Below are 27,349 nucleotides of genomic sequence, written 5' to 3' on the forward strand. Positions count from 1 at the left end.
TCATATTGTGCATGTGTTGACCAAAAAATGCGCTCTTAAAAGATTTTCGTTTTTACATCAGACATTGTTAATATGTTCTGCGGTCTCTTGTGGTTGTACCTTGGACCTTACATGACGTCATGGCTGGATAACCTTTTGTGTCCTTTTGTCTGTCTTGCCCTGGATTGCAGTAAGGGGCCTCTTAGGTCTACAGATACACGAACGAGGATCCTTTCTTGTTGAGGAGGTTGTTGTTTCCGGTATTTTTGGTGCTGCTACTAAATAGAAGGAATTTTGTTGAGTCTCATATATTTATCTGGCTGCTATCATTCTAATGTTTTACAGTCAAATCCCTTTAACCTGTTAGCTATCTACTCTGTTTCATATGCCGTCTTGTCTAATCCGACATCCTCTCTCCCAGAGCATCTTGGATAGACAGGTTTCGCTATAAAACTGAGCATAAAAACTCTCCCGTCAACCACCTCTTATTTAGCGGGTTACAAATCACACAATTCTCCGTTTGCATCACATGTGCTTTTTAACTTTTCGATATGATTTCATTTCCTTTAATCATAGCCCCCCCCCCCCTTCAAAGAAGAGTGGCGTATTGCTTTGCATCTGTCGGTCGGTAGACCACATGTTGTCCGTTCAATATCTTGAGAACCATTCACTTGATCGTAATATTTCGTATGTGGGAAGTCACACGGTCAAAGGTTAAACTGGACATAGGAATATTCTGACCACTCAATGTCTAGAGAACCTGTTGCTTGACAGACATCAACCTTAGCAAACTGGTACATCTTCAGGAGAAGATGACCCCTATTGATTTTGAGGTCACATGGTCAAGGGTTAAACTGGACATAATAATATTTTGTCTCCTATATTTTAAGAATTATTTGCTTAATTGACACCAAACTTGGTACACTCGTACAGGATAAGGAGTAGATGACCCCCATTGATTTTAGGTCACTTGGTCAATCCACTCCTTATATAGGAAGAATATTGTCTGTTCAATATTTTGAATTGGTGATACTACTATTAATTAAATGATGCATGTGTATAACCCTTTTCAATTTTGCACCATGGGGGCATATATATATATATATATATATATATATATATATATATATATATATTATAAACATATCTTGCTATCTTTACATTCTCATGGGGGACCGTTGATCAATCTCACAACTCTGAGAAGCAATACAAAATAGAAAGTTGGACAAACACGGACCCCTCGACACACCAGAGGCTGGATCAGGTGCCTAGGAGGAGTAAGCATCCCCTGTCGACCGGTCACACCTGCCGTGAGCCCTTTGTCTTGATTGTGTCTAACATATTGAGGGTCTTTGACACTTTGACACAAAATTTCTACAAATCCTAGTTTCTGTACCTTTGATGGGGCTGTCGTTATGCAAAAAAGTGAAAATTTACTTTACACTAAACGGGGTTTATACCCAATAGTCACCTGTGTATGTCTAACCTTCCGGTCTTCTAAGCAAATACATGGAATCAATATGTGAACACGGTAAGCAATTGATAACGTATTGGAAATAGAATATGCGAAAATTTAATTCATTACTGTTGTTGTGATAAAGAAAACCCTAATGTTACGTATGACAGGCAAGTAACCTATTTATTTTATTATTACATGTAATGATAGATTGGCATCACATATTCCAATGACAGATGTTCTCACAAAAATACCCGAAAACAAAGTTCGAAAGAAATCTAACTAAACCGGAAAATATGAACTTGCAGCAAGGTGAAAGTCGTTGCAGTTGTTTATCAGAGACCCCCAACTTGGAAAGGATTTTAGTAACCTACTTATGTCTGCAGATACACAAGATGTATCGAGGTGTCGGTACCGGGTATGTGTGTCCTGGGTTTGTAATATAGAATTTTGAAAATCTTACCTATGACAGGTATCAGTTTCGCAACAAACCCTACCCCGATCATTTGCACATAATCACTATGAAACTTTATAGTCATGGATGGACCAGAGGAGGTGAAACTCATAACAGGGGGTGCGCTGCAGACTTTGTAAAGAGATGTGGAGGCAGTGGAAGGCCCTGTTACACACCAAAAAAAAAAGTCAAAATTTAAAGTCACAATCTGTAATCGCAGCTACATGATTATCATGGAGTAAACCCTCCCCCCCCCCCCACATCAATGTAACATTTATCATGTGATTCCACCTTGGGTGTTCCCGGGGGGGCATTTCTTTGTACTATACTCAATTTTAAATTTTTCATATATATTACAAATGATCAATCTCATAAATCCTATAGAAATATAAAATTAAGAATTCAAAATGTGTAACATTACTGAGGAATTCGTGAATGACATAATTGTGCGGAATATGATATTGTTTATAAAAGTAGGAGAGTGGTAGAGAATGAGCCAAATGTAAATTGAAAACATAAATTACATATGGTGTTGCAACCGAACCTGTAATGCACTATATGAATAAACATGAAATCAATTTACCGTCAAATAATTCTACTTTATGCGGACAGACTAGATGGGGTGGAAGATACGGCTCCATGTCTAAGTACTCAATCTGGAATTTAACTTTGCCATTGGGGTAGGTAAAGGTGTAAGAACATATATCCGGACTAAAACAAAAAATGAAAATTCGATAAAAATACACAGGCAGATACATGTATACAAAACGTGAGCGTCACGTGAAGATGCACATGACACGTGAGCGACCCATGAATCACTGCTCAAATGAATACTTCACATAAATTTCACCTGAATCGCTCTTCATGTGAAATTCACATTCAAAATTTTACATGAACAGGAATTCAGCTTTTTCACAGAAAATTGACATTTACAAATTATTTATATGAAAGCGGGAATTTTTCTTAATCGGAGCTCCGTGTCAGAACTCATGACGTGGAACTGAACTTCATTCATATTTATACTCATTGCGTATTTGCCATTTAAATACCTGAAGAAGTCCCCAATACTAGAGACACGCCTAATACATTTCATGTGTCAATACATTATATATGAAGTCTAAAGATAATTTTTTATATTGTGAAAATTAAATTGTCTTCGTTTTTCAGAATATCAAATACAATGCATACGAATTGATCATGTATTTATTTTACTATCATTAGTTTATCAATTGGTTTTTTTATGAAAGGAAGATAACGAACAGTGATCAATCTCATAACTCCTAGAAGCAATACAAAATAGATAGTTGGGCAAACACGGACCCACCAGAGGTGGGATCAGGTGCCCAGGAGGAGTACGCATCCCCTCTTGACCGGTCACACCCGTCGTGAGCCCCATATCCTGATCAGGTAAACGGAGTTATCCGCAGTCAAAAGCAGTGTGCCAAGAACGGTTTAACAATCGGTATGAAACACGTCAGACAGCATTTGACCCAATGCGAGGTCGTATTGACGAACTAGATCGTCATAACGACCATAGAATTTGCGAAATGCTGACTTCAATCGAGACTGTTGAAATCCCTGTACCATCAACTTGTTTGTCAGTAGCTTACCTCGATTTAAAAACTGACTATACCCAGAACAAGCTCTTGCATATCGAATTAGTTGAGATATATAAACACCATATGCAGGTGATAATGGAATATAGCTACATAAATGTGGGAAGTTGACGATGGAGAAGCTGAAATCATCCCGTTTATCATACAGTTGAGTTGTCAGTTTGCCGTTAATGTCTACTTTCAATAAAATATCTAAGTATGAAGCAGAAGTGGACGACTCTGTGGTGTCCTTTATTTCGAGCTCACAGGGATATATCAAATCGGCATATGAATGAAAGCTATCATTGTTAATAGACAAAACGTTATCGATCTATCTAAAAGTCGAAGAGATTTTTTTCTTTTCTGAAGTGAATAAAATTACTCTGAAAGGTATATTTCTATCGTGTACAAATTCTAATTTGATAAAGATTTTTTGCAGAAACCTGACATCACATGAGGATCGATCTTCCTTGAAAATAAGAACTCATTGTGCAAATGCTTCTCATGCGGAACATTTCAATTATTCCTTGCATGACTGTACAGTACTAAGAGTTGAAAGCTTTTATACAACCGGGCTTCTCAAACCACCTTACCTAGATGTGATGTTTTCTCATTCAATCTCTTATCTTTTTCGAAAGAAGCTCATAGTTAGAATGTTTTTATTTCAAAACTGCAAGTATCACTCTTGAATTTATATATCTATGCAAGTTTCTTCACTAGTGGAATCTGTTACAACTTCATATATTTTTTCACCAACGAACCAGGTTACATTTAGGTTAGTTATCTTTCACTGAAATTGTAAAAAAAAAAAATAGCAAACAGTACTGATTAATGAAAGGTGAGGATAACGATTGATTGATTAATTTTATCTTGCTTAACGTATCAGTCGAGAAATTTTGATTCATTCTCACTTAGCTAAAATTCTGAAATTACTATTCCCACTTAGCTAAAACTGTGATTTTCACACCTGAGTGGTCCCTGGGTATAGTCTGTTTTACATAACTACCTGTGATTACCAGTCAATCCTATGAAAGGAAATCATATACATGCATATATATATTATATGTATACCTTTATTGTTTAAGACATACATCTTATCAATATGAAATAAAGATTTATAATGTTTTAATATATTAATGACATTGTTTAGAGGTGTACAAATATATAAGTATATTTTCATGGACAAGATAGTGTAATTGATTGATGATTTTACATACCCTTTGAATTAAGGACAGAAAGTCATAGGAAAAAAAGTCACAGAAAAAAGTCACGGACAAAATGACCATCGACAAAAAGTCAGAATAAGATATTTTATGAAAGTAGGACAAAATGTCACAGGACAAAAAGTCACAGTTTTATAAGAACATAAGACAAAAAGTCACAGTTAGAAATGTTATGAAAGTAGGGCAAAATGTCACAGGACAAAAAGTCACAGTTTATAAGAAAATATTGATTTTGATATATATCTGAAAACACATCTGTTTTTTGTAAAGTTTAAGAAACTATATATGCATTTGGGTACCATGTACCTGTAATTGTTAGCTTAAAAGTATGTATGGAGTCTCATTTGCTAAGCCAATCATCATTCCTAAAATGGAACTCATGCAGAGTAATCTGTGGATATTACATAAATGGTGAAGTCAAAGAACAAGAAAAACATCATTTTATTCATGCACAAAATACAAAGATTGGTATGAATATAAGCATTCTATATTTTATAACAAAATGAGTTTGTCTTTCTTAAGCAAAAATCATCATTGTGACTTTTTGTCCTGTGACTTTCCGTCCGTATACCGCCTACATATGTATATGTTTAGTGTAAACTGTACTTTATTTCAAAGAGACAAGAGCATGGTTAAATATACAACATTGAAATTTCTTATATTGGAAAACAAGTGCATATGCACTTATATTAATTCCTCTCTCATTTTTTTAACTTACAAATAGCGATCACGTTTTCACAGAAAAAAAAGAAATGAACAACAGTAAAAAAAAAAGTGATACAACTGGAATGTGGAATAATTAATAATCGTAATTGCAATTAAAATGATTTGGATCACACATGTTACAAAATGTAGACACTATGAATATGTGCATGTAAACAAAGGGAAGGTTTTACTCAAAATAAGACATATGAGTAAGTGTCAAATTTACAAAATGGATAAGATATATGTAGGCAAGAGATACAATATTCATTATGTATGTTTACACAGGTAATACTGTAAAGAAAAATTATCTATGACATGCTTGTAAACAATACACTTTGAAGACGAATTAAAGTGTTCAACTAAATCTTTAACTTAGTTATATAACTCATTTTTTTTCATATCAAATGTAGTATTTTCTTGTTCACACCAAATATATACCCTAAACCAATCTCAAACTATTTTTCTTTCACACAGTAAGCCCAGTATTTGTTTCAATTTTTCATTCTATCACATTTGTAATATGATTTATCATAGCAATTTCTAATAATATGATTTTCACTATGTAACACTTTAAACAAAAATTTTAACATCCTAAACTATCGAATAATTCAAGAACACTAGAAGTTTTAGTCCATGAATAGTTTATTACTTCTGTCATCATGAATTTTGAAAGTGACTCTCTCTCTCTCTCTCTCTCTCTCTCTCTCTCTCTCTCTCTCTCTCTCTCTCTCCTGGTTTATGAGATTTTTTTTAGCTTATTTATTTAGGAATAGGCACATATAGCACATATACAATATAAATACCAGACAATATCACAGAGGAACACATAGTTAAAACAAAAGTTGTTGTTAAATACATAACATAAAAAGGTAAACTTTAACAGCTACTTGACTTTAAGAGCACGGTGAATAAATTAATGTATATGCCTATGCCGAGGATAACCCAAGAAAGCCATATGGCTTATTTCCAATGGGTCCTTCTGATCTTATTATGTGAAATCCAAGTGATGGACTATGCAGATGTCGCATCTCATCTCATTCATTTAGACTGATGTTTTCCTTTTTTTGTACTTGCATTTCTTTATGTGTTTCATTGTTAAACTGATATGTTCCTTAAATCTAAATGTGTTTAATGTATAAAAATTTAGAATTAATCTCAAATCTTTCTTTCTTTTGAAATAGAATTTTACTGCCCAATTTCAGTATCAAACAAAACTACCTGTGATGTGTTACAAAACAGACTATAGGTTACCTGTAATTATTTTCCTTTGTTCTTTGACACCCTTACCTGTGCACCATTCCCATCTAGCTAAAACCAGTCACCCGTACATATTTAAGAATTTTAGCTAAGTGGGAAGACACCGAAATTTTCACTCATACGGAGATGTCACCAATACCGGTGAATGGTTTCAAATTTAGGCTTACGTCCATTGAGCAGTGAGGGTTCTTTAGCGTGCCACGCCTACTGTGACACGGGTAATCCATTTTTAAGGTCATTTCCGAGGACTCGTGACATTCACATCTGATACCGAGTGTTTGGCGATGGAACTGTCACTAACCGTTTTAATGACATCGGTCTGTCGCGGCCAGGATTCAAACCCAAGCCTTCCGCATACGGGGTGAACACTCTAACTTCTCGGCCACCGCGGTATGAGAATAACGAACGGTGATCAATCTCATAACTCCCATCCAATTCCCCGGGGACATGATTCAAAAAAACTTAATTTGCACTATGTTAAGAAGCTTTCAGATAAGTATTATGTTTTCTGGTTCAGTGGTTCTTGAGAAGATTTTTAAAGATTTTTCCTATATATATGTATGTAAAACTTTGATCCCCCTTGTGGCCTCATCTTACCCCCCCCCCCACCCCAGGGGCCATGATTTGAACAAAATTGAATAAGCATTATGTCAGGAAACTTGCATGTAAATATCAGCTTTTCTGGCTCGGTGGTTTTTACGAAGAATATTTTTAAAGATTTTTCATATATATTTAAAGATAAACCTTTGATACCCTATTGTTGCCCCCCATCCATCCCCCGGGGCCATGATTTTAACAAACTTGAATATGCATTGTGTCAGGAAGCTTTCATGTAAATATCAACTTTTCTGGCTCAGTGGTTCTTGAGCAGTTTTTAAAGCTTTTTTTCTATATAATATTTGTATGTAAAAGTGTTACCCCCCTTGTGTCCCTATCCTATTCCCGGGGACATGATTTTAACAAACTTAAATCGACATTATGTCAGAAAGCTTGCATGTAAATATCAGCTTTTCTGGCTCAGTGATTCTTACGAAGAATATTTTTAAAGATTTGTCCTATATATTTGTATGTAAAATTTTCATCCCCTATTGTGGCCTTATCCTACAACCGGGGACCATGGTTTTAACACACTTGGATAAGCATTAAGTGAGGAAGCTTTCATGTAAATCTGAGGTCTCCGGCTCAGTGGTTCTTAAGAAGAATATTTTTAAAGATTTTTCCTATATATTTGTATGTAAATATTTGATCCCATATTGTAGGGATTACAAAGATTTCATGTAAATATCATCTTTTCTGGCTCAGTGGTTCTTGAGAAGAATATTTTAAAATATATTTGCTAAATATTTGTGTATAAAACTTTGATCCGCCCTTGTGACCCCATCCTACCCCCGGGGGAATGATTTTCACAAAGGTGAATCTACACTATGTCAGGAAGCTTTCATGTAAATATCAGCTTTTCTGACTCTGTGGTTCTTGAGAAGAAGATTTTAAAAGATTTTCCCTATATATTTGTATGTAAAATTTTATCCCCTATTGTGGCCCCATCCAACCCCTGGGGCCATGATTTTAACAAACTAGAATCTGCATTATGTCAGGAAGCGTTAATATAAATCTTAGCTTTTCTGGTTAAGTGATTCTTATAAAGAAGATTTTTAAAGATTTTTCCTATATAATTGTATGTGAAACGTTGATCCCCTATTGTGGCCCTATGCAACCCCCGGGGGCCATGATTTGAACGAAATTGAACCCGCATTATGTCATGAAGCTTTCATGTACATCTCAGCTTTTCTGTCTTGGATCTTACGAAGCTTTCAGCCCAGGTGAAAAGAAGGTGGTAAACAGTATGTAGCAGACAAAGATAATTTAATAAACAAATTTACACAAAATTTATTATTACAAAATGTATTTCGTTATTTGCGCTTTTGAACAGTTGAAAATTGAAATACGTGACAGCTATGTTATATTTCTATCAAATATAATCAACACAGTAAATGACATTAATTCATACCATATCTACTCACCCTTCAGCAGGAGTCGGAAATTGCGGTGATGTCACTGTCGTTTCCGTAGTAAGAGTGAGCTGAACGTGCGACTTGGGTACTACACAGGGTGCTGAGAAATAGAAGAATTGAATGTATGTGCGCAGGTATATAATGCTCTACAATACACCTTTCTTAAAAATGCGTTTCCCTCAATTCACATACTGTTTAAATAATATAAGGGGAAAATGTTAATGCTAGAAGATAGGTGATTGGGATCTGGGGTTCACGGTGGTTGTGACCGGTCAACAGGGAATGCTAACTCCTAGGCACCTGATCCTACCTCTGGTATGTGAAGAGGTCCGTGTTTGTCCAACTCTCTATCCCATATTCCTTGTTGGAGGTATGATGTTGATCATTGTTCGTTACCTTCACCTTTTATCTAGTGATCAATCATCCAAAAATTTACTTTGTTAAACACCACTCGGAATCCACGCAAAAGTACTCTGAATTCGAAATACAAATATGCCGCAGTTTCTCATTGACGATATCTTTGTAGCGTTTGAAAATCATGTCTTCCAACTTCCTGTTAAAATTCATATGGTCACGAATTGTGCTGCTTTGTTAGGCCTAAAAAATTAATCACTTGGTTCTCAGGCCCGCCCTCATCTCTTTTAACAATGCGCATTATCCATAAAATTTCTCTCATGCGCTCGCGAGGTGCTAAAATAAACCTGGAAACTCCGACCGCATTTTAGAGACTCCCGTCAGTAGAATTTTTTGACAAACGTCTGGATGATACATACTTGTGCAATCAAATCGTGCCATGCATAATACTGTTTGGTTTGAGTAATGGCGGTCCCCATATCTAACCCGTGTTGTCGCCTTTGCCACGACATTTTGTCTTTAAAAAAACAAAAAAACGGACGATTTTAGAAGAACGTTTTGGGGTTTACGATCAACTTCAAGAGATAATCGATAATGTACCTCACCCAAATGACGATAAAGGACGGTATGCGCAGGAATAAACTAAAAAAAAAAACTCGGGAAAATTGAGTATAATATCAAAACGAAAGTAAAAACGCTGAAATATGAATGACATGTTTCGATACGTGATTTATGCCTTAAACACAAAGATGACATAGGCTTACAGCAATTATGCACACTTAAATAAAAACCAATGTGGTTGTTTTCATCTCTTAACTCTATTTTGTAAACATACACATGTGACATAAATTATAACGCATTATCTGATTCATTGGGTTTTGACACAATCTGAACAAACTGGTATATATCGTATATGTTCCCTCCAATATGCTTTTACTGTGCAGATGACACAGTTGAGCAAATTGAAGTGGCTTATCCCACTAGTGAAAGCTGAAGGACTAATCACCACTTGCCACACAAAAAGAATGAATGTAGAAAATGCAAGAGAAAAAAAGAAGAGAAGGAAATAATGTTCTTAATTTCTTTCAATGTGTATTGAGCAGTGGATTAAAAAAAATGCGAGTTTTGTAGTAAAATTAAAAAAAAAATAATATCTCGTCTGTTTTTATGAGGTACAAAGGGGGGGGGGGGGAGGCCTCCCTCCCACAATTATTTTTGACAAAACTGGTTGATTTCAGCTTCACAATCCTCAACTTTCCATATATCTGTAACAACATTCCAGTATCATTTGCACATCGTGTTTATATGTCTGAAAACTGAAACTGTTTTTATTATCCTCTCGTGAAACTAGTTGCGAAGGGGATATATCATCGCTAATGTGCGTGTGTGTATCCGTCACAGCTTGTGGGCAAAATGTAAATAAAACCCTTGCACTAAGGAGTATCAAACTTTGCATACTTCTGTGGTATTGTAAGAAGACGAACCCTATTTATTTTCAAGTAAAATTGTGAAGTATTGTTTTAGGATACCGTGTAATTACACCATTAAAAACTGAATTTTTATGTACGAGTTAATAATACAGACTTCCAGATAAAATGAAAGTAAAATTAGAATAGGAAGAGGATGGCCCCGATGAGGGTTGAACGTATCAATTTATTATGAATTCCAGAATATTGATAGTATACACGAATTCAGGTAACTTTGTCTTTGTATGCGATCATATCATTGAAAGTTAGCGTGCACAAATCGTGGGACGTTATGTATGATTTAAGTGTTTGAAACGGTTGAGAGTTACGTCCCTTTGTTCAAACTGTGAATAAAAGAAATCGGTGTAAATATTTATAATTAACGGATTACTTGATAAAATGATAGTACAACAAAGACTGTTATAGTTATAAAAACGAAATGAAAATGTTGTTTGCGTTAATATAAGCACGAGTATGCTAAATTTCTAACTGCTTGACTTTTAAATACTGTTAACAAGTGTTATGATTTAGATGTATAAAAAGCAGTACGGTCTATATATTTAGGTTGATATCATGAAGTATAAAGCATCGTTTGATATGACAAATAAAGAACTGATAAACATGAGAGAAAGTGCTAAATGAATGATGGTGGAGTGCTGAGTTGTCTGCTTACAACTGAGTTTTTTTAAACAATAAAGACAAGCAGTCAGCAACCAAGGGTACACTTGACAAGAGAATACCCCTAAGTGATCAAGCATCCACCTAGCCAGTTGGTAAATTGGTAGGACAAGTGCCTAAAGCATTTATTTTGTAAACATCAATGGTGTTTCTATAATTTATCACACCAGGTAAGTTTCTGGCATATCTGTATATTTTGCATTCATTATTGTTTATCAATGAAATTCTTATACTGTATCAATTTTGATGCACTATATGTGCATTTTGACAAATAATGTCTCTTCAGTGAAGCTCAACTGAAATGTTTGAAATCCGAAATAACGATAAACTTGTTAGAGCTATTTTAGAGGATAAAAGTGCCAAAAGTCAAAAGCAAAAAATCGATGTAAGACTCTGACAAACCGAGTACGATCCCAACCACAAATGCAAGTTATGCCCCCAACCGGATGTTTCGCACCTGTCTGGTGGTCAGTTGGTATACCTAGTTTTCTCCACTTAATATATTTTGGAACATTTCCTTGATACACAAACATACCTCTTCCGCTGAAAGAGAGAGAGACAGGGGAGGAGGTGATGAGAGCAGAAAGAAGCAGGGATGGGATAAAGGCCATGGTATCAATTGAAAGTAGTTTTTACATGATAAATATTTCATATTTACTCTCATCGAAGCTATATATATATATATATATATATATATACTCTCATCAAAGCTATATATATATATATATATATATATATATATATATATATATATATATTTGTAAAACGTATACGGTACCAATTTTGATGCACCAGATGCGCATTTCGACAAATAATGTCTCTTCAGTGATGCTCAACCGAAATGTTTGAAATCCAAAATAATTATGAAGTTTTGGAACTAAATATAGCCAAAAACAGCGTGCCAAAAAAGTGGAGCCAAATTCGTCCAAGGATAAGAGCTATGCACGAGGGAGATAATCCTTAATTATATATATATAAAGCATGAAGTAATCCATCTTCATTTTCTGCAAAGAATTTGATCTGATCCCCCATTTATGCCTAAATAATGCATATGTTCATAACATTTCCTATCGCGAGGGGATGCTCCGCTTAGCTGTGATCCTGTTTGATTTGACGCCTAGTTTTACACAGAGTATTCAATGGCGTTGTACATTTAAAATATGAACAGTTTTAAAAAAAATAAGCAATACACTATATACATACAAACACATCAAAACTGTCAGGGGCCTTCGTGACCGAGTGGTTAGAGCATCCCGCTCTCAAAATCACACGGGTTTATATTCCACTCGCGCCGGTAAGTGAGAAAGTTTCCCAGTTTACTTTCGGTAGGTCGGTGGTCTCTTCCCAGGTACATTGTATCTGGGTTCTCTCTTCCACCAATAAAAACTGAGCGCCATCAGATAACTGAAAATTTGTTGAAAGAGCAAACAATCAATCAATCATTAAAACTGTCTAAGCAAATGTGTCTTCAGTCTGGCTTTAAAAATATATAGAGAGTTGGACTGTCTTATTTCTGCCGGTAAACTGTTTCAGTCTCGGACCAATGGTTCCCAAACTTCTGTCACTGGAAGTTTTACGCCTATTAAAAGGAACAATATAGCAACTCTCAGAAGATTGAGCGGAACGTAACTTTTGATTTGGTACATGTTTTGCTAAAAGTTCTGTTAAATACAATGGCGCTTCGCCCACGTGACAATAATACATGAAAATCAATAATTTAAATGATAGCCAAGAATTGATAGGTAACCAATGTAGGTCAACGAGTGTATCCCTATAGCTGTCAAATTTCTGACGATTTAATACAAGTTTCGCACCCATGTTTTGGATTCTTTGCATTTTACATATTTCAGGATGTGGTATGCCGTATTAAATCACATTGCAACAGTCCAAATAAAAAAATACTAAAGATAAAACCAAAATGTCTGTAGGTTCCTTTGTCAGATTTTTGCGAATACATTTAATCCTAAGATAATTAATCATACCTGTTCGACATTTTCTTCTTATATGTTCCTTAAAATTGAGAATTCCATCCAAATATGCACCTAAGTATCTTATACAACGTTCTGATTAAATTTCATCACCATTGATATTAATAACTTTTGTACAACATTTATCCTGTTGTTTACTGTTGCCAAATAAAATGAATTCGGTCTTTCATGTCTTCATTTTCAGTTTATTTGCATTCGTCCAATCGTTAATGATTTCAACACATTTTTCAAGTTCTCGGATGACTTCGGTTTCGTTGTGAATGAAGGTAGGCCTAAACCATTTATTTGCAGTATAATCATCCTCGAGACTGAAATTGTCGGAGAAATAACGTCAAACAATGTGCCCGCCATACGTAAGGTACAACCACGGACCTAAACAGCTCCCCTGTGGAACACCATACTGTAACTGACGCATTGATGATGACATAGAATTAATACACACTCGGCAACTACGCGGTCGTCGGTATGAATCGATTTAAGGCGGGTGTGACCGATGGACAGGGGAGGTTTACTCCTCCTAGGCACCTGATCCCACCTTTGGTATATCCAGGAGTTCGTGTTTTCCAAACTTTCTATTCAGTATTCCTTGTAGGAGTTATGAGATTGATCACTGTTCGTTATCTTCAGTTGTACTAGTAACGTCACACTACATAACGGATAGTAGCACAGCAATACATAACGGACAATAATTTTGTAATATTTAACAGACAGTTATGGCGTAATATATAACGAATTTCAACCCCTCATAATGTATGAACAATAGTAATCTTATATATATATAAACCGGTCCCGTTAGCTCAGTATTGGAGCGTTAATTTCATGACCGGAGGTCGCGAGTTCGAGCCTCGTATGTGCCATGGTTGTGTGAAACCTAAGACATAAACACATGTAATGATTGGTTCTATTTTATTTATTTCTCATTCCCTATGCATTACTATCGGAGATGTGCACTGGTCGAGTCCAGCTAGAAAATCACTCAGGTGTGACAATCACATTTACAGTATCTTCGTGGTCTTTGGTGGTCGGGTCTTCCGACAGTCTGTTGGAGTTCCCATGGGCAAGAATTGTGCTCCTTTGTTAGCTGACCTGTTTTTGTGTTCATATGGAGCGGAGTTTGTTCAAAAACTTCTACGTGAGAGGAGGGAATCTCTCGCTGTGGCCTTCGGTTCGACTTTTGGATGTGTCGATGGCGTTTTGTCTGTTGGCAGTGGTGGCTTTCGTTCGTGTGTCGGTTTGATGTGTCCTTGTGGGCTCGGGGTGGGGGACACCGCGGGGTTGTCCGCTTCTGCTTCGTGTCTGGATGTTTTATTGAGGGTAGACGTTGACGGACGGCTGGCGGCTCGGCTGTGTGGCAGGCGGGGTGGTTTCAGCTTCTCCGTCGTAGACTTCCCGCATTTGGGTGGCAGTATTCCATTGTCGCCTGCGTGTGGTGTTTGTGTATCTCAGCTGGTTCGGTGTGCAAGAGCTTGTTCTGGGTATAGTCGGTTTTTGAATCGAGGTAGGTTGCTGACAGACAGGTTGATGGTGCGGGGGTTTCGGCGGTCTCGGTTGGGGTCGGCGTTTCGCGGGTTCTGTGGTTGTTGTAGCGAACTGGTTCGTCGGTGTAGCCTCGCGTTGGGTCGGGTGCTGTCTGGCGTGTTTCGTGCCGGTTGTTGGGCCGTTCTTGGCACGCTGATTTTGACTGCGGATGGCTCAGTTTGCCTGATCAGGATGTGGGGCTCACGGCGGGTGTGACCGGTCAACAGGGGATGCTAACTCCTCCTAGGCACCTGATCCCACCTCTGGTGTGTCCAGGGGTCCGTGTTTGCCCGGCTGTCTATTTTGTATTGCTTGTGGAAGTTATGAGATTGATCACTGTTCGTTATCTTCACCTTGCATTTAGGGTATATACGGGTAAAATAGGCTAACTGAAAGAAATATGGCGGATAAGATGAGAAATGTGTGCGTAATTATTATTTAATGTCAGCTTTAACATACAAACGCCTATCGCGACACGAGACTTCCTTTTATAAAGGTGATATCCAAAAGATCCGTGATTCTCATTTCTAAATGTATCAGCTGTTCAGTTTGCTTACATCAACACCAGTGACGTCGTATCATACGAATATTCATGAGAATTACGTATACAAAGCACACGTGACCATTTTGTTGAACAACGGATTCTATTAATTTTGCAACAAAAAATGTACCTCTCCTTGCATTATTTCTCATATCAGGTTTTAAAAACTGATTTAAAAACAGTTTTTTAAACTTCATTTTTAACAAGGAATTCGAATTTGGGCTTTTTTGTGATTTTGTTTCCGTTTTAGCTATTTCACTGATCGCTAAAGCGACCGTATATATAGCCTTTGGTGGCACACATTTTAGCGCCATATTTTGGGGAACGGTATACTAGAAATGTTCCATTCTTTCTTTTAATGTCATCAGGCTCTTTAGGGGGAAAAACTTCGAACTGTGCTGCTTTGTTTTTATTGATATATAAATCAATATATGAATCCGGATATTAATCATGTAACGTTTTTTTCGTGACCATATAGATATTGATACTACTAATCAAAAAATAAAATGTTTATACCTTTGTCTTTTGCAAATACCACTTATGTATAATAGTATACTGACATTGCATCATATCAAATAGAATCTCAACACGGATTTCGACTGATTTATATATATATCATGCAAACCCCGATACATATAACAATCACCAGACGTAAAACGAACACACCAAAAACCAATCAAAAGGAGTACTGTGAAAGGTGAACAGTGATCAATCTCATAATTCCTACAAGCAGTATAAAATATATAGGTGGGCAAACACGGACCCTTGGACACACCAGAGGTGGTATCAGGTGCCTAGGAGGAGTAAGCATCCCCTGTCGACTATTAAATAACACGTTGATATATATAAATGTCGATTTAAAGGCAAAAGCAAGTGATTCGTTTTTCTTTTGATGTAGACGATTTGAAATAAAGTATGCGTCTTAAGCATAGAAAACAGATAAACTTATAAAGGATCACAATTTGTGCCCATGGGAATTCCAAACTTACTATTGAAAAATATGATCACCAAAGACTATGTCGATTATTTACTAGGTGTGCATAGCATTGCCTTAATTTGAATATTTACTTCATGTAATGTTTTCTTACATTCCTCCTTTCCAGATATCACAACGATCTTGAATCCCGATTCATTAGCGTTTGTTGTTCCATCTGTCATAATCCGTGCAGTAAAACTGTTTCCTAATGTCGTGACTTTCGATCTGTAATCACCACAGTTAGTAACACAGCATGCAAAGTCTATTTGAGTTGATGTCGTCTTACCTAAAACAATGGTGAATATTGTTTAGAAATATAGTCGACGTGTCTGAATGTCGAAAGGAAGGGCACATTAAGGCATTTCTTCCTCTTACTTTGGTCACCGTAACGATCCGGGTTAGAATAGGTCCTCAGTACCCCCTAACTTGTTGTAAGATACAACTAAATAGGGCGGTCCTTTGGATAAGGTCGCAAAAACTAAGGTCCCTTGTCACAGCAGGTGTTGCACAATTAAGACCCACTGCTCAAACGCCGTAAGCACCGAGTATAGGCCTAAATTTGCAGGCCTTATCCGACAATGGTAATGTCTCCATATAAGTGAAAGATTCTCGAGGGGACGTTAAACAATATACAATCAACCATACAATCCTTCTATTTAGAAGATTGTTTTTAAAAATTTGAATTCTGACTCATACGAATACAAAAACAGCTCTCCTGATAAAGGAGAATATTTTTTTTTATCATTGCGTTATTCCTCGTTAACCCTTGATATATTATGAGAAAGTATCCACAATTTCCGTTTTATGTGGAGAGATTTGTTGAAGTTTTGCCACGATATAAACCCGGATCCCCACGGTGACCAAAGTAAGAGGAAGAAATTTAAGTTTATATCGTGGTAAAACTTCAACAAAACTTACGACAAGTAAGGGGGTTCTGAGGACCTATTCTAACCCGGATCCCCACGGTGACCAAAGTAAGAGGAAGAAATGCCTGTGTTTGCCGTCGTAAAATGAAACATAGAAAGGATTTACATAAAAGCTATGACTAATCGATTCTTAACACATATTAACGGAGTGATGCAGACAACGTGATGAACGCCTGATAGTACCTGTGATAATGTGTCTGCACAATTAGTCACCCTCTTTGTACGGAAGTTTATTAGGGCTGCAGCAGTATCTTTTTTTTTAGTTTGTTATAACATATTGATATTTTTTTATAACATTAATAATTTCTAATAACAAATTATTAATTTGTGATAACAAATTACTAATCTGTTATAACAAATTACTAGTCTGTTATAACAATTACTAATATGTTATAACAAATTACTAGTATGTTATAACAAATCACTAATCTGTTATAACAAATTACTAGTCTGTTATAACGAATTACTAATCTGTTATAGCAAATTTCTAATCTGTTATAACAAATTACTAATCTTTTATGAGAAATTACTAATCTGTTATAACAAATTATTAGTCTGTTATAACAAATTATTAATCTGTTATAACAAATTACTAATCTGTTATAACATTTTTTTTTTAAATCTCTTACAACAAATTATTAATCTGTTATAACAAACTACTAATCTGTTATAACAAGTTAGTAATCTGTTATAACAAATTATTCCTCTGTTATTACAAGTTATTTAATCTGTTATTTCAAATTACTGATTTGCTAACAGATTATCAATATCAACGAAAAGAGTCGTGCATTTTCTCTCCATAGTCTCCACATATCAAAGATCTATGTCAAAAGACCAACAAAAAAAAGCTATGGCCCGGACAAACTTAGTACGGGAAGCGGAAAAAGAAGAATTCACACTTAATCAATGTTTCCTTTCTGGGAAGGGGAGGTACATGTATATCTATTCATAAATATTTTAAAGAAAAAATGTGAAATACCACCGGTACAAAAATCAAGAACATGCATATATTTTCAGTATGGGTTTCCTGTAAACTGAAAGTTATGTTGTCAATATCTGTAGTTTTAGCACCATGTACTAGAAGGCTTTATAAGTTGCAATAATTCACAGTAGTAACTAAAGTGACCATAAAGCAAAACAAGAAGTTTATCGGTCTTAAACATGACCTGAGTCTGAGCTGATCTGCAAAAGCTAAATATAATATGAATAGAATTTACATTATATGTAACTTAGATATGCAACCTGGAAAATTAGTATCGATTTCATAGCCTTTTGCAGTAGTGATACTTTTAACTAATGCTCAGATTACCAATAAAGAATGTAGGCCTCTTGTTACATTCATAATTTTAAATAGCAAATTAGTAACTTGAAATAACAAATTGATAATCTGTTATAACAAAATAGCAATTTGAAATAACAGATTGATAATTTGTTATAACAAATTATTAATGTGTTATAACAAATTATTAATGTGTTATAACAAATTATGAATTTGTAATAACAAACTACAATAAAATCAATATATGCACTCAGGAGCACATGAGTCGAGTTGCATGAGATACATTGTAAAGTCAGGAATGATGTGGCATATTCATAATCGTGAAGAACTAATTGTTGGATATAATGTAATAAATTCTTGTGAATATATTTTTAAAGGAGTTTGGAAATGGGCATCCTTCATTGTTGTATATTGCCTCTTCTAATACTCCTATATAAAGGCTGATTTCCTTCGCTACCTACTATCAACAATCTAGTTTGACCTTTTATCTATTTTCTCCAAAATCTATAGTGGTCTTCCTTACCTGATACCTTACCCACCCAACAATACCTCCAAATTTCAACTGATTCGGATTTAAACTTTTGGAGTTATCATGCAGATCCAGATATTTCTAAAATTTTCAATCTTTTTCAGGACTGTGACCTTGACCCTTTTTCTCCAAAATCAATAGGGGGTCTTCCTAACCTGATATCCAACAATATAATAAAGTTTCATTTGATTCAGTTTTAAACTTTTCGAGTTACTCTCCAGAAACCATATTTGTCTGAAGTTTTCAATCTATTTCGGTCACTGTGACCTTGACATTTGACCTTTTTTCTCCATAATCAGTAGGAGCCTTGTTTTGCTGGTGTCCAATAATATATCCAAGTTTCATTTGATTCAAATTTTAAAACAATGAGTTATCGTCTTGAAACCATTTGAGGGGGGATTTTAAATCTATTTTCGGTCACTGTGACCTTGACCTTTGATCTATTTTCTCCAAAATCAATAGGGGTATTCCTTACTTGGTACATAACAATATCTTTAAGTATCATTTGATTCGGATTTAAACTTTTTGAGTTATCATCCGGAAACCAAATTTTTCTGAAAGTTTTATTCTATTTTCGGTCACTGTGACCTTGACCTTTGTCCATTTTTCTCCAAAATAATAGGGCTTTTGCTTACCGAGTACCCAACAATATATCAAAGTTTCATTTGATTAGATTGTAAACTTTTTGAGTTATCATCCGGAAACCAATTGTTGACGCCCAACCGCCCGCCCGCATCTCCAAACCAATAGCCGAGTTCAACTTCGTTGGAACTCGGCTAAAAAGATACTGATGCGGCCCTAATATATTGATAATTTGTTTTTCTTTCCCCACATTATGTGGAAACATGCGAAAATGCGTTCACGTGGTCACGACCCTGACATTTCAATGTTTATATTAAAATCCTCTCAATGCAATTATATGCTTTATGTTTTAAAACAATACGGTAACCGCTTAATGAAATTGTGCATGTAAAATTAACTGAACAACATCTGTTCGTTTAGACTACTTGATTCCGGTTTGAGCCAGTGCTATAACACGTTCAGATTAAGGTTAAACCCGATATTTGGCTTGGAAAAACGTTACACTGAGGAATAAAAGACAGAGCTTGCAATATATTAAATTCAGTGGACTATGGGTAGATACAAGCCGAAAATAACGAACAGTAGATAATAAAACTACCTACCATTGTACAATTTGAGTTGATCCGAACAATGAATATAAATGTCCATGACTTGAAAGGTTATCTGTAAATTTGGATCGGCTGTTTCAAATATCCACTCGCAAAACATGGAACTGCAAAATGTATTTTCTTGAAATCATTATTTGTGTAAGTGAAATTGCATCAGAAATTGCACCGATGAGAAAGATGACGTCAGTGATATTTTTGTTCACTAGTTTTCGGGTAACATGGCCTTTCATCACAGTGACTTACTGGATATGTTTTCCTTTAATACAAAATTACTCGCGCCTTTCTGGCCTTTCAGAAATCCTTAGAACTATAATTTTATATAAACTTTTCATCAAACTAGAAAGAGAGATGCGCGATGACCTAATTCATCGCATTGGCTTAGCGGAGATCAGTAATTTATTTGTTATACGATTGAACAATTTGAAACTGGCGAATAGAAATTACAAATAGATACGAAACTGGGGAATAGAAATTACAAATGGATGCGAAACCGGCGAGTAGAAATAACAAATGAATACAAAACTGGCGAGTGGAAATAACAAATGGATACTTGCTTGCTCACCTTAGTATACGGCTAGACTGCGATGTGTGAAAAGTGATCAGATATCGAGTTTTTGTCGTTTTTTTCTTTCAAATATGACTAAATAATTCAAAACATCGAGGTTGACAACTACAGCATATACACGTACCAGACGGATACATCTTATACGTTATATTTAGATCGGACTCGATGCCAGCAGAATTTGTTTTATAAAAGTCTATCTGAACTATTTGTGATATGGGAATAGTCATTAACTATCAGCGGGTGGAGGGACATATTTATCAAAGTTTACACCCATTCATATGACCTAACCCTCTCCCCCTAAACAGGAATAAAAAGATCATGACCCCCCCCCCCCCCCCGTCTGGTCCATAATTTGCATGTACGATCCCCCCTTCTCCTCCTCTTGACTTTGGATGAAACTCATGACAATTTTAGTCCTTTAGACCAGAACGATTGATTGTATTATTCAAACTGCATGTCTTTTTAGTTTGCATGATGCTTATTACATACATGTTCAATGATTGATTGTCTCATTTTAATAGGACAACCATTTGATTTTCAAGAAGGCTTGGAAGATCCTTTGATTGAAAATATCTGTTTTCAACAGTGTTTTCAGAACTAAAATATTATTTTTACGTAGACCAAATCAAAGCATTTATTTTCATGATTGCGGTACGTTTGATCCCATATCGGGCTAGATCTTGGAGATAACATTTTTTCTTCATAAAGAAATTATATGGCTACCATCAGCCACGTACCTCAAAGTACTCGACTCTACTCTAACTAAGTGTTTCGCGGTGTGTTATGAGGTTATGATATTGACCTGATTGATTTGATTGATCAATAAATTGAATTTCAGCTACATGCAAATCCGCCTGATCAGGAGTTTATTTGCACTCTACAATTATCATGCAGTTTGAGTATTCTACAATTGAGGATGTGAGCATACCCCCCTTAAATTTTTGTTGCGTTTATTTTGATTCGATATGCAAGAGCTTGCGTATAGTCATGCAGTTTTTAAATCGAAGTAAGCTACTGACAAACAGGTTGATGGTACAGGGGTTTCAACGGTCTCGATTGAAGTAAGCATTTCGCAAATTCTATCGTCGTTATAACGATCTAGTTTGTCAATACAATTTATCATTGGGTCAAATGCTCTCTGACATGTTTCATACCGATTGTTAAGCCGTTCTTGGCACACTAATTTTGACTGCGGATAACTCCGTTTACCTGATCAGGATATAGGGCCCACGGCGGGTGTGACCGGTCAACAGGGGATGCTTACTCTTCCTAGGCACCCTGTACCATCAACTTGTTTGTCAGTAGCCTGCTTCGATAAAAAAAAAACCCTGATCATACGCAGAACAAGCTGTTGTGTATCGAATAAGTTGAGAGATATAAACACCATATGCAGGTGATAATGAAATATCGCTAGACAGATATGGCAAGTTGACGATGGAGAAGTGATATCATCACGTTTGTCATAAAGTTGAGTTGTTAGTTTGCCGTTAATATCTACTTTCAATGAAATAACTAAGTATGAAGCAGAAGTGGGCGACTCTATGGTGTCTTTTATTTCGAGGTCAATGGGATATATCGGATCAACATATGAATGAAAATTATTACTATTAATAGATAATACGTCGTCGATGTATCTAAATGTCGAAGATGTTTTCTTCTCACGTAGAAGTTTTTTTTATTAATAACTTCTGCTTCATAGGAATATAAAAACAGGTCAGCCAACAAAGAAGCACAATCAATTCGTGCCCAAGGGAATTGCAACAGACTGTTGGAAGACCTGATCACTAAAGACCACGAAGATATTGTCAATGAGGAACTCCAGCATATTTTTTATTTGAACTTCAGAGAACTTGTGCGTCGAATCAAAGTGGTGTTTAATAAATTATTTTTTTGGATGACTGCGCACTAGATAGGAATATTTGCGTTTTCCATTTCTGTTGAAGAAGCAACTGTCTATGATTTCAAAAAGTCTAGTCTAGTCATGGGGTTATGCAATCATGTTGTTAGATTACTTACCTGTTGAGTGATTTAGAACTTATGTTCTGAACAGACGGGTTTAAAATATTGGAAGCCTTCCGATGACACCCCCATGGTTTTCCTTTTTGAACGACAACCCCCTAGTACTTCATAAATGCTACCCATGGCTTTCTCCTAAAATGCTCCAGTCCCCCCCCTCCCCCTGATGATAAATAATGACTGTTCCCTAGAAATTACATTGTCTATAAAACACAACACAAGGTAATAATAAGTGAATAGAGAGGCAAGTATTGATTGAAAAACCCAACATACCAATGAATCTTCTCAATTTTGATAATTTCAATTTATCTTTGACCTGATATATTTACCTCGAACACACATATAAATAATATAAGAGCTCCGCAAAAAGGATCATACAAATATCGCTTCGCAATGAGTATCTACAAGCTTTTCCTATGAATTATCGTAGTAACCTTGGTATTTGGTCCCAAAATCAGTAAGGTTCTTCCTTTCTTCATAACATAAGCTACATGTGTAGTAATAAATCAATCGAAGAGAAACAAAATGTGTTTATGAAACACAAATGCCCCCGATAATGGCCAATTTTGAAGATGGCCGAGGTCCCAAACAAAAATATCTTAATACCAATAGAAAGATCCTGTCACAAGAAATGCTCCTTTGCAATATGAAAGCTCTAATATTTACCATTTAGAAGTTATGACCAATGTAATTTCTTTTAGGTAGGTAAAATGTCAAGGTCAAAAGGTTTAGTACCAACGGAAAGGTCTTGTCACAAGAAATACTCATGTGAAATATCAACGCTTTAGCACTTGCTGATCAAAAGTTATTAACAAGGTTAAAGTTTTAGACAGAATGACAAATAGAATAAAAACAATATCACCCCCCCCACACACACACACACACACACACACACACACGATCTTCGATCTTAAGGGCATATAAACATGGCCGCTGGAGGGTCTACAAGCTCAATGATACACACACGCTTTCATTTACTCTATCTCTCTCTCACACATACACACGGTCCCATTGCTTATTCACTCCCCAAATGAATGGCGAGGGGATAATTATTGTTAGATTTTTTGTTTGTTGTTATTGGGTCTTAACCAATCAAAAGCACGAAGGCATTCAATCGTTTATTCATACTAATTATTATGTATTATTGTGGGCTATATGAGCCAGAAATGAAGACTTACGTTGGGTAGGATCCAGATGGTCCATTTGGAAAATAACTGTAGACTCCGTACAACTCATTTATAGTGATGGTCTTGGAACCTGTACACGTTAGGGGTGTCTCTGGAAAAAAAGAAGTAGAATATGATTATTTGTTCGTTTTACGTCCCGTCGAGAATTTTTCACTCATACTGAGACGTCAGCAGTTGTAGGAGGTATCTGAAATATTGATCTATGCTTAGCAATCAAGGCAGTGTCGGTGAGAGTTCTTTAACCTGCCAAATTCTGCTGCGAAACGGAACCCCGTTTATAAGGTTATATCCGAAAAACCCGCGATTCTCATTTTTAAATGCCGATCTTTTGGCTAAGGAGCAATCATTATCTATATTAGCGTCTTAGGTTTGACGCGGCCATGGTACGAGCGGAACTCGAACCCAGAACCTCCCGTTAACGAAACAAAGGTTCTACCACTGAGTTACTGCGACCAGTGGAAGTTGGATGTAACAAAACAGGAAATGCTGATGACAAAAAATAGTGAACAGTGTGTGATAGATTTTCTTGTCTGTATTTTATTCAGAGAAAGAGATGGCATACCTCCAAGAGTATGATATTTAGACGGGAAATGACAAAAATTCTGGAAGCTGTGATAGACATTAAAATCTCCTATTTAAAGCTATCCTGAACATTTAGTGTTGGAACGCAACGCAACATCTCTTTCGATATTGGTGAACACTGGAGTGTCGTGTCTCTTCCGGGGTTTCATTTTGACAAATTACCTCCTCTTGAACAGATGAAGACATTCTGTCATATTGGTCATAACCATACTTTGAATCAGACAGAAAACCTGTTGGTAGAATTCCAACATACAATGAATCTTAGAGGCGGGGCTTTGCTGTGTTTTAACTTTCACTAGACCGTACTACAACTTCCAAATTATGAACATAAAAACTTTAATACTTTTGTAACATTTAAATTAGAAGTGAGAGCCACGAATCTTTCTGGTAAGACTTTAAAACAGAGGTCTCTTGTCATGACAGGTGTTGACATGTTAAGAACCCCCACTGCTATGGCCGTAAGCGCCATTAATAGGTATAAAGTTGCAGTACCTCATCTACAGCATATAGTTGATTATAAAACATCTTGATAGCTTCTTCAGCGGCCTCCATGACCGAGCGGTTAGAATGTAAAACTTATAGTACCAATGTTGATGCACCAGATGCGCATTTTGACAAATAATGTCTCTTCAGTGATGCTCAACCGAAATGTTTGAAATTCGAAATAACAAAGAAGTTTTAGAGCTATTATAGCCAAAAACAGCGTGCCAAAAAGTGGAATCAAATTCGTCTAAGGATAAGAGCTATGCGTGAGGGAGATAACCCTTAATTTTGAAATGAATTTCTAAATTTTATAACAGCAATTAAATATACATCCGTATTTTCAAGTTAGTAACGAAGTACCTAGGTACTGGGTTGTAGATACCCTCGGGGACTAACAGTCCACCAGCAGAGGCCTTGACAAAAATGTTAAACTGCTATGGACTGAAGGGTGATACAGAACTGTCAATATATGGCTACACATAGCTTCAATATGGCAACAGATAGACTCATTATGACACTTATAGAACAGGTGTGGAACAGAAAGTTGGCAATACGTATGGAGGATAACTGAAGGTACAATATGTTTGTTTTGACCGCGAACGACAACTCCTGGTAGAAATTATGATGTTACTGTTATTTTTTACCTGGGCGCTTAATATTTAGCTACTAAGGATTATATATGGTTTCTACGTCTAAAGCTGGTATTATGTATGATGTCACGTGATATGTCCGATGAGACACTCACCTGTAAAGGCTTGAATTACCCCCATCAAGCCCAGTAAACAGAGGACCGTTGCGATTCTCATTCTTTACACTTCTTATTTCAATGGGATCTACAGAATATATAAAAATCAAGAGCAAAACAAATAGTGGCATTTGAACACTCATCCTATGGTAGAAACTGTCAAGAAATATCACGCGCAGTTTCATTCTCGTGAAAAACAAACTCTTGCAAGGAGGGTAAAACCTCAAGTATTGGAAGGAAAATGAAAACTGATGCAGTTATTAATCATAAATTTGGAATTCACATATGAATTCAAAACTAATAACACAACTTCATTACAAACGAGATGACTTCAGCTCCATCATCCACTTCCCAATGTATGTTGCCATATATCATCATCACCTGTATATGGTGTTTATGTCTCTTAGCTGGTTCGGTGAGCGAGATCGGTTTTCAAATCGTGGTTAACTCTTGACAAATTACTTTGGACGAATTTGGCTCCACTTTTTTGGCACGCTGTTTATGGCTATATTTCGCTCTAAAACTTCATAGTTATTTCGGATTTCAAACATTTCGGTTGAGCATCACTGAAGAGACATTATTTGTCGAAATGCGCATCTGGTGCATCAAAATTGGTACCGTATAAGTTTTTCATTACAAGGGTTTTGTTTAAAGTCAGCAGTTAGCAAATATTATGGTTGTTATGATTAACTAATTTGCATATACAAGCTATCACTGGATCAATACTGATTCAAATACGGATTGATCTCATCGTGATGTTGGGGTCAAGGTGGGTTTGACCGATAACCAAGAGATACTAACTCTTCATAGACATCTCATCCCACCTCTGGTGTGTCCAGGGGTCGTTGTTTGCCCTACTCTTAAAATTTTCACACCCGCCGTGGGCCCTATGTCTTGATCAGGTATATGGAAGAAATGCGTAGTCAGAATTACTATGTTAGGAGCGGTCTAGCAATTGGTAGAAACCACATAAGACAGCAATCGACCAAGTGGCATGCATTTGTAAATCAGTTCGCTTTATCGAAAATAAACTTTGTGAAATGTTGACTTTAAACGACAGTGTTGAAACCCATGTAACATTAACTTGTTTGTCAGTAGCTTACCCCGTTTTAAAACATGATCATATGTAGATCATGTTCTAGCTCATATAATTAGTTTAGGGACAAAACATAATGAAAGGTAAAGATAACGAACATATATCTCCTATAAGCAATACAAAATAAAGATTTGGACAAACACGGATCCCTGGATATACCAGAGGTGGGGTCAGGTGTCTGGAAGACTAAACATTCACTGTCGACCGGTCATACCCGCCGTGAGATATACACCTTGATCAGGTAGTCCGAAGTAAAAATCAGTGTACAAAGGATGTCAGAACAATCGGTATGAAACGTCAGACAGCTTTTGACCCAATGATAGGTTGTATTGGCCAACTAGACCATCATAAATTTGCGAAATGCTGACTTTAGACGATAGTGTTGAAACCTCTGTACACACTGTAATATCAAATATCAATGTTATGAGATTGATCACTGTTCCTAATCCTCACTTTTCATTGAGGTGGTTTCGTGATTAGATGAGTGATAATCCATTTCTTACTGAAAGCGGTAAGATTCTTGTGATAAACTTTGGATGTTTACCCTTA

At 36.2% G+C, this 27,349-nt stretch overlaps 1 protein-coding gene across 2 annotated transcripts; it reads right to left on the bottom strand.

Moving 5' to 3' along the window:
• On the bottom strand, positions 1-25,783 carry LOC125662587 (cubilin-like). 2 transcript variants are annotated; one of them, XM_048894838.2, is made up of 8 exons: positions 25,705-25,783; positions 23,886-23,985; positions 20,121-20,230; positions 16,315-16,488; positions 8,691-8,781; positions 2,473-2,600; positions 1,899-2,054; positions 1-257 (listed from the first exon to the last, which is right to left on the bottom strand). In XM_048894838.2, the coding sequence occupies exons 1-8, from the start codon at positions 25,763-25,765 to the stop codon at positions 118-120; spliced, it is 960 nt and encodes a 319-aa protein (XP_048750795.2). In that variant the 5' UTR covers positions 25,766-25,783; the 3' UTR covers positions 1-117. The 2 variants fall into 2 exon arrangements, with proteins under 2 accessions (XP_048750795.2, XP_048750796.2); XM_048894839.2 differs by lacking the exon at positions 1,899-2,054 and having other exon boundaries at positions 1-254.
• Between the last annotated feature and the right edge of the window lie 1,566 nt (positions 25,784-27,349).

The sequence above is a fragment of the Ostrea edulis genome, chromosome 8 (assembly GCF_947568905.1).
Source record: "Ostrea edulis chromosome 8, xbOstEdul1.1, whole genome shotgun sequence".
NCBI classification, from domain to species: Eukaryota; Metazoa; Mollusca; class Bivalvia; order Ostreida; family Ostreidae; genus Ostrea; species Ostrea edulis.

Coding starts and splice junctions, on each gene's coding strand:
- LOC125662587 (XM_048894838.2), bottom strand. CDS start 25,765: ATGAGAATCGCAACGGTCCTCTGTTTACTGGGCTTGATGGGGGTAATT. Junction 23,986..25,704: donor GGTAATTCAAGCCTTTACAG/GTGAGTGTCTCA, acceptor CTTTTTTTCCAG/AGACACCCCTAACGTGTACA. Junction 8,782..16,314: donor GATATCTGGAAAGGAGGAAT/GTAAGAAAACAT, acceptor TCTATTTCTCAG/CACCCTGTGTAGTACCCAAG.